Source organism: Branchiostoma belcheri, unplaced genomic scaffold (assembly GCF_001625305.1).
Source record: "Branchiostoma belcheri isolate BF01 breed outbred unplaced genomic scaffold, Haploidv18h27 scaffold10, whole genome shotgun sequence".
Lineage (NCBI taxonomy): Eukaryota > Metazoa > Chordata > Leptocardii > Amphioxiformes > Branchiostomatidae > Branchiostoma > Branchiostoma belcheri.
Genome location: NW_017802380.1, coordinates 3,440,635 through 3,452,764, shown reverse-complemented (window position 1 = coordinate 3,452,764; position 12,130 = coordinate 3,440,635). Strand labels below are relative to the sequence as shown.

The 12,130-nt window shown below is 40.0% G+C and overlaps 2 protein-coding genes across 2 annotated transcripts in view; one reads left to right on the top strand and one right to left on the bottom strand.

The window, feature by feature from the left end:
- The window catches only part of LOC109469059 (leucine-rich repeat serine/threonine-protein kinase 2-like), a 29,748-nt gene extending 24,260 nt beyond the window's left edge, over positions 1-5,488 (bottom strand). The window contains exons 1-11 of the mRNA XM_019767448.1: positions 5,333-5,488; positions 4,009-4,174; positions 3,540-3,631; positions 3,260-3,339; positions 3,055-3,143; positions 2,683-2,811; positions 2,207-2,338; positions 1,833-1,961; positions 1,371-1,490; positions 839-966; positions 608-687 (exon numbers count right to left, since the gene is read on the bottom strand). Coding sequence (XP_019623007.1) covers positions 608-687; positions 839-966; positions 1,371-1,490; positions 1,833-1,961; positions 2,207-2,338; positions 2,683-2,811; positions 3,055-3,143; positions 3,260-3,339; positions 3,540-3,631; positions 4,009-4,138 — 1,109 coding nt within the window. The 5' untranslated portion in view covers positions 4,139-4,174; positions 5,333-5,488. The remainder of the gene's footprint in view (positions 1-607; positions 688-838; positions 967-1,370; positions 1,491-1,832; positions 1,962-2,206; positions 2,339-2,682; positions 2,812-3,054; positions 3,144-3,259; positions 3,340-3,539; positions 3,632-4,008; positions 4,175-5,332) is intronic.
- A 266-nt stretch (positions 5,489-5,754) lies between these two features.
- On the top strand, positions 5,755-11,306 carry LOC109471096 (coiled-coil domain-containing protein 115-like). The gene is made up of 5 exons (XM_019770307.1): positions 5,755-5,889; positions 6,341-6,444; positions 8,838-8,932; positions 9,334-9,567; positions 10,063-11,306. Exons 1-5 carry the CDS (start codon positions 5,779-5,781, stop codon positions 10,173-10,175), a joined length of 657 nt encoding a protein of 218 aa, XP_019625866.1. The 5' UTR covers positions 5,755-5,778; the 3' UTR covers positions 10,176-11,306.
- The last annotated feature ends 824 nt before the right edge of the window (positions 11,307-12,130 follow it).

Here is a 12,130-nt window from a genome sequence, read left to right as displayed (position 1 = left end):
ACTAAGTTCACATCACATAGCATCACTCTCCAAGCAAAAGACAACAGCTGAATTTTTGGTCACTACTTTCACACAGATGAAAGTTTGAGCCACAACAAAACTACGGTTCAGAAAGAATATTTTCTCCAAGCTCTCCCTCTAGCTCAAGCTACTGCTGAAATGAAGCATCTAATAGTTAATGTTGTTACACATGTATGATGTATACAACTAGCTTTCTACCAACAATGGCTCACAATGTTTGTTTGTATATGAGCTGATGAAAGGGAAAGATGAGTTTAGTGAGTTTAGCAAAGCTAAGTTGAAACTGCTGCAACAGAATGACAAAAGGACAGAGATACCAGCCTTTTACCAGTGGCTACCTTCTTCTTTTTCCTGCAATTCAAATCATAGGTATGGAACATCTATTTATAGAAGATTTTTGTAGAATATGACATCATTTCATAATGTTCATTCAATGTAGTGGAAGGATCAACATATTTTTGTATCATATTAAGATTTCTGCATTGATGAAATAAAATATCTTGATAACAATTCTACCAAAGCTCTATGGGGTGGTTACAATCAAGGATATTCAGAATGTATGCTCATTTGCATATTTGGGACTTACTCCTTGTCTTCCTCCCCAATATGCCTAATGAGATCTGGATGATGCTCGAGAAGTTTGCAAAGAGATCTGCAGCCAGCTTCCTAAAAGGACACAAAAGCAACCAAATATCACACAAAATATTATTTTTTCAAATAAAAGCACAAAGGAAAGCAGTCCTATTTAAAAATATGTTTGAAGAATTTTTTTGAAATCCCAGTTGTCAGGCTTGCCAGAGTGCATGCTGGGACTGACCTGTACGGCCGGGTCGCTGGCGTGATTGGTCAGGGCGTGGAAGATGTTCTCCAGCCAGGTCAGGTTCTGTCGCGTCTCCGGCCGGTTCTCAAACGCATCCTCGTCATCAGAGGCGTTCAACGAATCACCTGCGGGGAGATAAGTGTAGAATCTAGTCTCACCTTTCAGAAGAAAGTATTGCACCTGCACAGGTTTCTGTGGGATGTTTGGTCAATGCTGCCCGATCAGAATTTTGCCCGTTACAGGCAATATCTTTTCTGACACAACAATCAAACATTACAGACGGAATATCATACTTAAATACGTCAACACAACCTTAAACAATAAGTTAAAGGTTATGCGCAGCTACAGTATGTTCTGCTGATATGCTCCTGTGACCTGATACAGTTTTGTGTGCTTACTTTTTCCACTAGAAGGCTTTTTAAACCCTTGAAACATTTTCTGATACTGTTTGGTAAAAGCAATAGTTTAGTACAAAAAATGTGTCTTAGAGGGTTATCAAAAGGTAATAAACAAAAGTAATTGTATTTACCAAGGTAGGCCAAGGTGCTCAAGGCAAACGTCTGCATGAAGGCATTTTTGGGGAAGTCCTGCATTCCTTTGAACACCAGGTCTGGAACATGGTCATCTACCATCTGCTTCTGACAGGTCTCTGAAAAACATTCAAATGTACTGTATAACTACAAAGTACAACATTTGCAAGTGAAATATTCTGTATTTCTCTTTACACATCTCACTGCTTTTGTTTTGTGTTCAAAATAATTCAGAACAAAATTCATGTAGCTGCATGAAACTGGGAACAATGGTAATCTAAACTAATTTACATTTTTTGTACTTTTGTGAAGAATTGATATCATGTTTTAAGTTTGCAGTCAAAACAATACTGTACCACGGAAAAATACATATTCACACTGTCATGACTTCTCAGTGGACATGCACTGCAAAAACCACAAAAATAAAACCACCAAAAATGTCAAGATGAACAGTAACTGACCATCAGTGGACAGCATCTCGATGACCCCACACGCGGCCGCCTGGACCTCCCCTTCCTGAGTGAACCTCCCCATGGCTGAGGTGGCATATCTGTACAACTTCTCTCTCACCAACTCTCTTCTGTTCACCTCTGCAGAGGGAAGGAAAAAAACAGTTTAACATTCAGTAGCCTAAGGTAGAACTGAATTTTCAAGGAAGTTCATCTGCATCATTAAAAATTAATCATCACCCTTGCAGACTTCAGGAAGAATATTGTGCAATTTATGTAATACTAATGGAGATGCTAATGAAGCAAATAAACAGAAACAAAATTAATTCCTGCATTACTCAATGATAGACAGAATGAATGACTGACAGACAGGATGAGAGACTGACCTGGAGTGACCAGCACCCTGAGTGCCCACAGCACCTGCTCCATGACTGCCGGGCTGTCTGCATGTTGGTTAGCTGCCTCCACAATCAGCTTGTAGCCTTTACTGCTGACCAGGTCAGCCAGGTGTCTCTCATCTGATTATCCAAGAACAGCAAAGTCATGGCACTAATACTATTAAGGTTGTTCTGTGTAATATAACCAGCTTCTGACATGTCATGTGCCTGCAATGCTGGTGGGTTAACCAAAGGGCAGTTATACCGGCTATATACAAATACAGAAGCTGGTGTGTTTCACCAAAGGGTGGTTATACCAGCTATACAGATACAGGAACTGGTGTGGTATGCCAAAGGGCAGTTATGCTGGCTATACAGATTAAGAAACGATATGAAAAAGACTACTACTACAAATGTAGATACGAAGGATACCTTAAACAATCAAATCTGCATGGCCCAAAGTAAGATTACAAACTAAAACCTACCATCAAACAGCAGATGTGTGAGCGCCTGACAGGCGTTGGCCTGGACAGATCGGTTCTCCTTAAACGCTGTCATGGCGATGATCACCTGATCCATGATGTCATTCTCCAGCATAGCGGCTCGCGTCGTTCCTACGGAAAGACGAAATTTTGGTCACATACTGTAAAATTCATTCATTTCTTTCGCAGTGATTTAAGTAATTTCACTGTTTTCTGGTTATGTGAAAATTTTATCAGGTAGGCAAGAGACTATACAAGAAGGTTCTCTATTCAATAACAAGTGTGTATTTACATCCAACATTTCAGTGACCTTCTGTCACCTTCTTCAGTGCAATAATGACTGGTTCTGAAGTTCTGAACTCATTTACTACTTACGTGAAATGGCGAGGTAAGCAGCACACCTCAGTCCTGCTGCCTGCACAGCTTCTACCTGCTTATGTCTCTCCATGGCCTCCATAACCAGTCTGGTACAGGGAACAACACATCAATACATACTGTAACATTTAATGTAATTTTATGGAACAATATACAGAATGATTCAGAATCCCTTATACCTGATTATGAAGTTTGAGTTTCTTACTTGTAAGCTTCAGCCTTGTCTATTCTCTTTCTCTGTCGACTGCTGTGGTGGAACAGTTTCCAGATGGCATTACAGCCAACCTACAATCAGGTAAACAAAGACAATAAACAAAAAGTTGTGGTACAAATTACTTCATGTACAAAAAAATAAAGAAGATGACCCTATGTAGTGAAGAACGAAAACATGGTATTTCCCTCTGCATTTTCAATACATTCACTACAACCCAACACTTTTAGGGGGTGACAGATTCGTGAAGTTGAAGTTTGAAAGCTCAGGTTACCTCCTGTACATCTGGATTTGTCTTGAACTGCATCATGAGGTCCAGAATCAGCTGGTGGACATGGTAGTCTTCCATACACTCCAGGCTGGGACCTGAAGGGGAGGGGGGCAAGCATTAGATTTGAAGCTTTGGCTATTAACAATGTACAGTGTCACAACATTTCAAACAAATGTTCAGATACAAGCCTTTGATTGTATTCCATACTGTCATCAAACCACTAAGTACTGTAAGTTATGCTGGTTTTATTTCGTGAAGGATGGAAAAGGGACTTTTTTCACAGTGTTTTAAGTTTGCAGTTGAAACAATTCTGTAGTACAAGAAAGACATATTCATGACTCTCTTGACTTTACAGTGGAGAGGTCACTGCAAAAAGCTGCAAAAAAATGAAACCAGCAGGAAAGCTTTATGATTTACAGTAGATAAACAAAACGAAAGCACAAAACTTATCAAGGAAAATCTTTGTACAGACCATCTTCTACCAGACCCATCAGCTCATTCAGGACAGAACAGATCTGTTTGGGGTCGAAGTGCTCCTTCAGGACCAACATCAGGTCCAAGGTGCGGTCCTTCTTAGTCTCAGCTGGAGCTAGCGGCTCCATGGCTGGGGTGGTGCTTCTGGGCTATCTACAAGTCATCTGGAACAGACATTTAGTTAATAAACATTAAGTTAATAAATAGTTCAAATAAAGTACCATATCAAATTGATTCAAGTTTTGCAGGGACCTAGTTTTGCTGTAGAAGGGAATAGGAGGCATCAATGGTATTAAAACAATCTTAGCAACACAATGCAAGACAACACATTGCTGAGTGTGATGAATCTGCAAATATAAAACCTTTAGAATTGAAAATTGACTTCCAAAACACATAAGTGACCAGTGTATCTAATTATATAGTCATTGGCAGAGGTTATAGACTGCTTGATCAAATCTACATAAGAAAAGCAGCTATTGCCTAAGGCAAGGAGTTAAATACAGTATTTAATGAAATTAATCCCTCCATGCTTAATGGTGAAAAAAAATGCCACATTCGACAAGTCACAGCTGACTCCAGTTGTTCCAGTTTCAAGGTAAAACAACAAAACACAGGTATTTTAAGGACATGCATTGATGATGCAACTGCCCCTACTCTAAAATGACACACAGTTCATATGGTGTTTCCAAAGGTTTCAGTCACCACAGAACTCAAGAACAAGATAAACAATCAAAGTGTACAATATTATTTATTACTAGTATTTTGCCTTTTGCAAACCAACCGTGCCTTGTTGTACCTGTTGACATAGCAGGTAAGGGGTCATTTGAGGTCATCCGTAATTTTCTTGGCATGTGACCTTAGAACTAGCCAAGGAGCTTTCTGAACCTCTTTATAACTACTAGTACATTATTACTTTACTTCACACTTGGCCTTTCTTAGCGCTGAAAATGCACAGCCAAAATTCTAGATCTGTTCAACACGATTTAACAAACACAATGGCCCCTTTCAGAGTTTCACAGTTGTGACAATGTTGCAATGTTTTCATCCGGATGCCAGTCCGCCAAAAACTTACCGCTTCCCGCTGGTAGAATAATAAGAAACACGCCAAAACATTTCAAACTTCTGGGACGGTTCTGTGCATATCAAAGGTAGCTAGGCTTCCGCCACGCCCTTCTGAGAATAATTCTATCTTTAATGTTGCATCAAAAACAGCTGGGACTAAAATTAGCTGACAGATATAGCTCAAACAAGACGTGACCTATAAATCAGTTGTTTTGAAACAGTTTCAACAACGCTGAGCAAAATATGAGGCCGAAACTAACCTTTTTACCAAGCTGCAGTAGAATATGACGTCCATAGCTACTTGCTACAGTGTTGTTTGTGCGGTTTCTGGTGAAATAACGAGGTTTTTGTGCACACAAGTTTTGGTACAGCCATGGTCCGAAAGTTGTGTGCGATCACATGAGGCTGATTGGGGTTCGACTATACCACTCCAAAAAAAGGTAGATTTGATTGCAAAACTTCTACTAGAAAAAAACTTCTTCACACAATTATAAATTATGTACTTAAGATATAATTTTACTACTTTTTCATACGTATTGCTGTACTTGGGTCGGTTTATGTTCGATGATACTTTCTAAAGTGTTTCTTTCTGCCCCATGTATTAGTGGTATTGTCTCTTGGGTCACCGAGGTCATATATTCAGCGAAGACGCATTTTCAGTGATATTTTTTCCTTTGCGAGTCTGTTTCTGTCCTACATAAACGGTATGGAGCTGAACACGGTGTGTGAGAGACTAGATGAGCTTGTTGTTGAGCTGTTTGACAAGTTGGAGGCTCTCACAGCGGCGAGAAAGAGAATGGACGATCATATGAAACAGGTTCGTACCGGTGGGGAGGGGGGGGGGCGAGGCAAAGTGATATTTTTTCGGATGTTGATTATATCGATTTTTGGGATGGTAGAGTACAAGCAATGTAAGATGTATGTACATTGCTAGCATGCTAAGCACGTTAAAAATGTAAAAGTTGAAATGTGCAAATTATTTTATTATGTTGCGGTGCTTTGCTGGTCATGTAGCCTTCACCAGACTCAGCAAGTGCAAAAGAAATATAAAATTCTAGCCAAATTATATTAATATAATAATCAGCCAGGGGAGTTTAGCCACCATGCAGTTCATTTGCCGGTGGAGGGGGAAATTATCCCTCCAGCTAACTGACTCTCCAAGTCAATTCCTTTTTTGCCGAATTTTACTATCTGTACACCTGTAGGAAGGCCTGGTGGAGGCTACTATATGTGGTTGTATGTGTAACAATCTGTTGTTTATATTTCAGGGTTTCTTTAACTTGGCCAAGGCGCGGTACTCCCTGGGTGTGAAGGGTGTTGGACAGATCCAGTATGCTGCCATCATGGAGCCACTGGTCCACGTACATGTCAGGTAAACATTCTGTAAGTCACATATGAGATCGCCGTGAAGTCACGGCCAGCGAGTGGTAGGCAAAAAGCATGTGCTTATGAAGGGTGTGTTGACAACTTGACACTGTGTTCCCTTCATGTAGATGTAGATGTAGATTCCTTCAGGCCAGGTAGGAATATCTTCCAGTTTGGGCCGCTCTTGGCTTCAGCCGACAGTCATCTCAGGTCGCATGGGATGATCCAGGGCTCTGTAGTTATATACTACTGGGTGTAGTCTCATATGCTTATCAAATCTGGTTTTGAAACAGTTTACGCTGGGAGCTGTAGTCACTTCTTCAGGTAGACTATTCCACCAGCATACTGTTCTTATGGTGAAAAAATAAAGTCTTGTGTTTGTTTTTGCTGGCATCCTGCTTAGTTTCAGCTGGTGCCCTCTTGTTCTTTTATCCGATACAGTAGGTATGGGGCATTTAGTATCATACAGGCCATGGGTGTATTTGTAGACATTAACCATATCGCCCCTCAGTCTTCTGTACACCAAAGTAGGAAGCTTTAGTGATCTGAGCCTGACTTCGTATGGAAGTTCATGTAAGCCCGGCACTCTTTTGGTCGCACGCTTCTGTACTTTTCAAGTTCTGTAGCAAACTTCCAAGTATGCGGAGACCATATAGGAGCTCCATACTCCAGATGTGGGCGTATGATTGATTTGTAAAGTGTAAGAAACATTTCTTTATCCATGTACTCAAAGATTCTCCATGTTAGCCCAGTTATCTGATTTGCCTTTTTTACAATGGACATGATGTGGTTGGCAAAGCCCAAGTTTTTGTCTACTTTGATTCCTAGATCTTTTTCTTCTTCTGAGAAACTCAGAGGTATAGGATCTGGATTCCCAATTTCAGACATGTTGTAGGTGTAGTCTGGGTGTCCATTTCCTACTCTCAGGACCATACACTTGTCTGGGTGAAAATTTAACTGCCACTTGGTGGCCCAATTCTGGAGACTGTTCAGGTCTTGTTGTAGGACTTCGCAGTTTCTTAATTCTGGAACTGGGCTGAATATCTTCGTGTCGTCTGCAAACAACTTCAAAGGACAGCTCACCATATCCGGCATATCATTAATATAAATAGTGAAAAGAACCGGTCCCAAGACGCTTCCCTGTGGGACTCCACTATGCACCTCACCCCACTGTGAACTGCTTTCGTTAAGGCATACTTTTTGTTTCCGGTTTTGGAGAAAGGATGCTATCCATTTCAGAAGATTTCCTCTGATTCCGTAACTTTCCACTTTGTTTAGAAGTCTTAAGATGGGTACAGAGTCAAAAGCTTTACGAAAGTCCATATAAATTAATGTCAACCGGAAGACCCTGGTCCATCCATGTTGTCCAGTTTTCCATGCATTCGAGAATTTGTGTAACAGTTGATCTCCCAGGGAGAAATCCATGTTGTTGAGTTGTAAAAAGATTATTGCTCAACATATGCCTTAAGATTTCATCTCTAACAATCCCCTCCATCAGTTTTCCAGTTACAGATGTTAGACACACAGGCCTGTAGTTACTAGGGCTTTTCTTGCATCCCTTTTTGTAAAGAGGTGTAATGATGCCGGTCTTCCACTCTGTTGGAAGTTTGCCCTCATTCAGGGACTTCTGGAAAATAAGGCTCAGTGGATAAGCCAGTGTATCTGCAAGTTCTTTTAGGACTCTAGGATGAATTCTGTCCGGTCCCATGGCCTTATTATGGTTTAGTTTTTCAGTCTTTTGCAGATATCTTCTGGGTTTATCTGTATGTCTGTCAGTTCTTCTTCGTAGTCTCTTTGCTCTAATGTGGGGATAAACTGTGTGTTTTCCTTTGTGAAGGTACTTATGAAAAATTTGTTTAGTGCCTCTGCTTTTTCTGCATCTGTTCTGGCAGTTCTGTCGCCGTCTACTAGGTCAGGGATGCTGTCTCTAGTCTTTGATTTTTTATTTACATATTTCCAGAATAATTTGATGTTTCCTTTGATGTTCATAGCCACTTCTTTCTCGTGTTTTTTTACTGCTTTTCTTGACGCCCAGCGCGCCTGGTTTCGCATTCTTGTATATTTTATGTAGTCTTCTTTTTTTCCTGTTTTGAATATACATTTTCCATGCTTTCTGTTTCTTTTTCATTTTTGTTGTAGTTTCATTGTCTTTCCATGAAAGCCTTCTTCTTCTGTTTGAGGGTTTGGCTATGGGAATGTTCTTGTTCGTTGTCTCTTTTAGGGCTTTAGTAAATGTATCCCAGCATTCATCAATGTCAAGGTTACTAAAGATTTTCTTCCAGTCTTTTTGTAAGTCCTCTTTCATATTGTCATATAAGCCTCATAAGCTTCATAAGCATTCCTTTTGGGCCTATGTCTTGCAAGGTCTTCTTACAACATCTTTCTTTCAATCTGTTTCAGTGATGAAGATGGCAGCAACAAATTCAATCTAGACAGAATCATTCCCAGCAAGTCCAGTTCTGGAGCTGTTAAGAAAGTATCCTTCCTTGACCAAGGTAGGGAGTTTATTATTTGCTAAGGTCTTGTAAATTGTGAAGTGTTTACAGTGGTTTTACTCCCACAGTTTTACACAGACAACTTACTGTAAAATCATAACACTGCAAATATGTTTTTGTATTCCGGACTGTACCAGAGAATTCAGCTACAAACTTCAAACATGGCAAAAACCTCCTTTCCCTCTCATACTGTGAAATGAAACCACAACAAAAGTAAATACATTTAAAGTATTGGTACTGCAAATAAGATCAGGTGGTTCCTAAATTTGAATCTGAATTTGCTGCTTAAGATTAGACTTAGAGAGAGGAGACAGAATTATTCGGCCAATATCATACAACAAGGCAATCTTTCAGCTGACACATAAACCATTTGTCTCTTCATGTGATGATTCTGCACACAGAAAGCAAGGTAAGACGAAGACACACTGGCAAAAGGGACGAGGAGAATGATGAACAGAAGGAGGGATATGAAGAAGGAGGAGAGGATGATGACGAGATTGCAGAACTGAGTAGCGGCATAGAGGATCTAGAGATGGATCAGGTCGTTGACCCCCACAGCCTCCAGGACCCCCTGCGGTGGTTTGGCATCCTTGTGCCACCTTGTCTCAGACATGGGCAACACAGCTTTAATCAGGGTATGTCAGTTTCTTTTTCTAGTTTTAGTAAGTTTAATATTCAGGGCTGGACATCCCACCTGCATATGCTTAAGTTAGTGCAATCAAATTGGTGCTATACAGGTATTTCTGATGTCTACCTGTACCTAACCTGTACAGGTCCATATACTGGGTATATGCAGGTTAGTGAAGGTAAAATTGGAGCTGTGCAGGTATTTCTGATGTCGACCTGCACCTAACCTGTATGGGTCCATATATAACTAACCGGTTTTGCTAACCGATACTGGTACTGCAAAGATTACTTCAAAGATGGTCAAAGACGACAGATAAGAACACTATGAGGTAGAACTTGAAGGATGCTTTGAGTTGCAATTCATATAGACATGATAGAAGTTGTAAGAGGGCACTTGTTTGCTGTTTTACCTGTTACCTACCCCGGCCCATCCCTTCCTATATACAGACTTACTGTTGTCAATTGTTGGACAAGCACTCAAATCGATAAATTTTCTCTTGCAGTTATAGCTGTGTCCTGCCAGGTGGCCTCGCTGCAGTCCCAGGTTGACCAGTTGCGGCTGGAGTACCGTCAGCTTCTCCGAGAGAAACAGCAGCTGCTGCAACAATCCGCCTAACTCTACAACCTACTGTCTTCCAATGTTGTTGCACCAAGCTCCTTGGTTGCACCAAAGCTGTCATAGCAATAACATTCTTCTCAGTACTGTTGTCAACTTGTTGCCTGTGTACATGTCAATCTCATTTAGGTTAATTTCAAATTCACACAGACCAAAAGTGAACAATTGAAATGATTTTTCAAGTGTCATGTCACATAAGATCCATTTCTTATAAGAATGTGCTGTTTTTCCCATGTACCTGAGATGCAAGATAAATGGAATTTTTTTTATTCTAAGACAGTACAAGAATCCATAGAAATGACTTTCAGTATGTATGGAAAACTGAGAAACTTGTGCAATATTATGATAGTGTCCATGCAATAAGTATATCCCTATGTTACATGTAGTGAACAGAGTTTACAATAGCTTGTCCAGTAACATGTATTGTGTTCCTCTTTGAGAACCTAGCAGGATTATGAGAGATGACTTCATTTTTTTGTATGAGAAAATGCTGTGGGAGTTGAACCTGTGATCATTTCCATGCACGTTTGTGCTTCTATTACCATTAATACTATGAGAACTATTAATAGTATGATAGAGCAAAAGTAACCTAAAGTGGTAAATATAATAGCTACTGTAGTTCTTGACTTTTGAGATTTTACATTATTGATGATGTAATTGAGAATGTATTTATAACAAAGAAATGGTTGTAGTTGTAGAACTGAAAAGTATAAGAGATAGTTCAACTCTCTTCTGTTAGGCAGAGATGACCGAAATAAAGACCACAACAGACCGTAGTTTCAGTTCCACATTCCTTCTTTATTGTGATGTCAAGTTTGTTTGCGGCCTGCCTTACCCAGCAGACAATTTGTCACCACAGATTCTCACAAACTCTGCTGGGAAAGACAGCACCTCATTCACCAGCTGCAGATTCATCTGCATTTTAAGGCTGTCCTTTTCACCACCATAAATACTTTAATACTTTCTTTTTCTCATAAAAATATTCCACTCTTTTGGGAGTATTTGTGACTGGTGTTACATGATACAGATGATATTTGTGAGGGTGACATTACTTTGTACCAAAATATACTTTCACAAACACACAATAACCCTTTTTCCGCACTCTTCAACTTACTTTCCACACACTTTTCAGGAAAACAGTGCTTTGGAGAGTTTTTTTTTCCAAATGAAGATTTCAACCCCAACAGCACACACGTTTCCTGTGCCCATGTACATGTAAGCTCCTATTCAAGGTCTTAACCAATATCCTTGTGCCAGATGAGCGGCCAGATACATGACAATAACGTGTACTTTTGCATCTGTACTGCTCTCCAAAACAATCTTGTCTGATCTTACTGTTCGTGTTGGTATAAAGTCTGGTATTTCAAACAACACAATTGCCACAAACTGCTGACAATACAACAGTCATGTATGGAGGGCCATGTATCTCAAACATGGTATTCGAGACAAAAAAAGTACAGCTAAAATGACTTTCTCTGACCAATAATGTTTTTGCACTATGCCATGTGCAGCTAACGTCTTTCTTCATAAATCTAGGCCTGTTTTCCTTGTTGTCCTGATGTTATTGACAGAATAATCCCATGTGCAGCGGACAGGTCTTAGCCGAGTCCTTTAAAGGAATGTGAAACCGTTCCTTGCTTTGCGTCTGTCTGCGTAAATCTTCCGTATGGGGGATACAGGCAGAAAAGGGGTTAAAAATGACAGTTCTAAATTCTGATGTATTGATCATGTTGATGTTAGGTTTGAAGCAGTTACAAAGGTGGGAATTTTGCTTCATGGTTGTTTGGTATGATTTACTTACATAACGTTGGTAAAATCAAGGTTAAAACCATAGGAAACCCCTAAATTCTGCCTACAGTCCCCTTTTGATTTACACTGACAGATGCATCGATTGCTGCTGCATTCAAAAAATGTTTCCTGAAGATTGCATCATTACATATAACAGCTAATGTTGG

Coding starts and splice junctions, on each gene's coding strand:
- LOC109471096 (XM_019770307.1), top strand. CDS start 5,779: ATGGAGCTGAACACGGTGTGTGAGAGACTAGATGAGCTTGTTGTTGAG. Junction 6,445..8,837: donor CTGGTCCACGTACATGTCAG/GTAAACATTCTG, acceptor AATCTGTTTCAG/TGATGAAGATGGCAGCAACA. Junction 8,933..9,333: donor AGTATCCTTCCTTGACCAAG/GTAGGGAGTTTA, acceptor TTCTGCACACAG/AAAGCAAGGTAAGACGAAGA.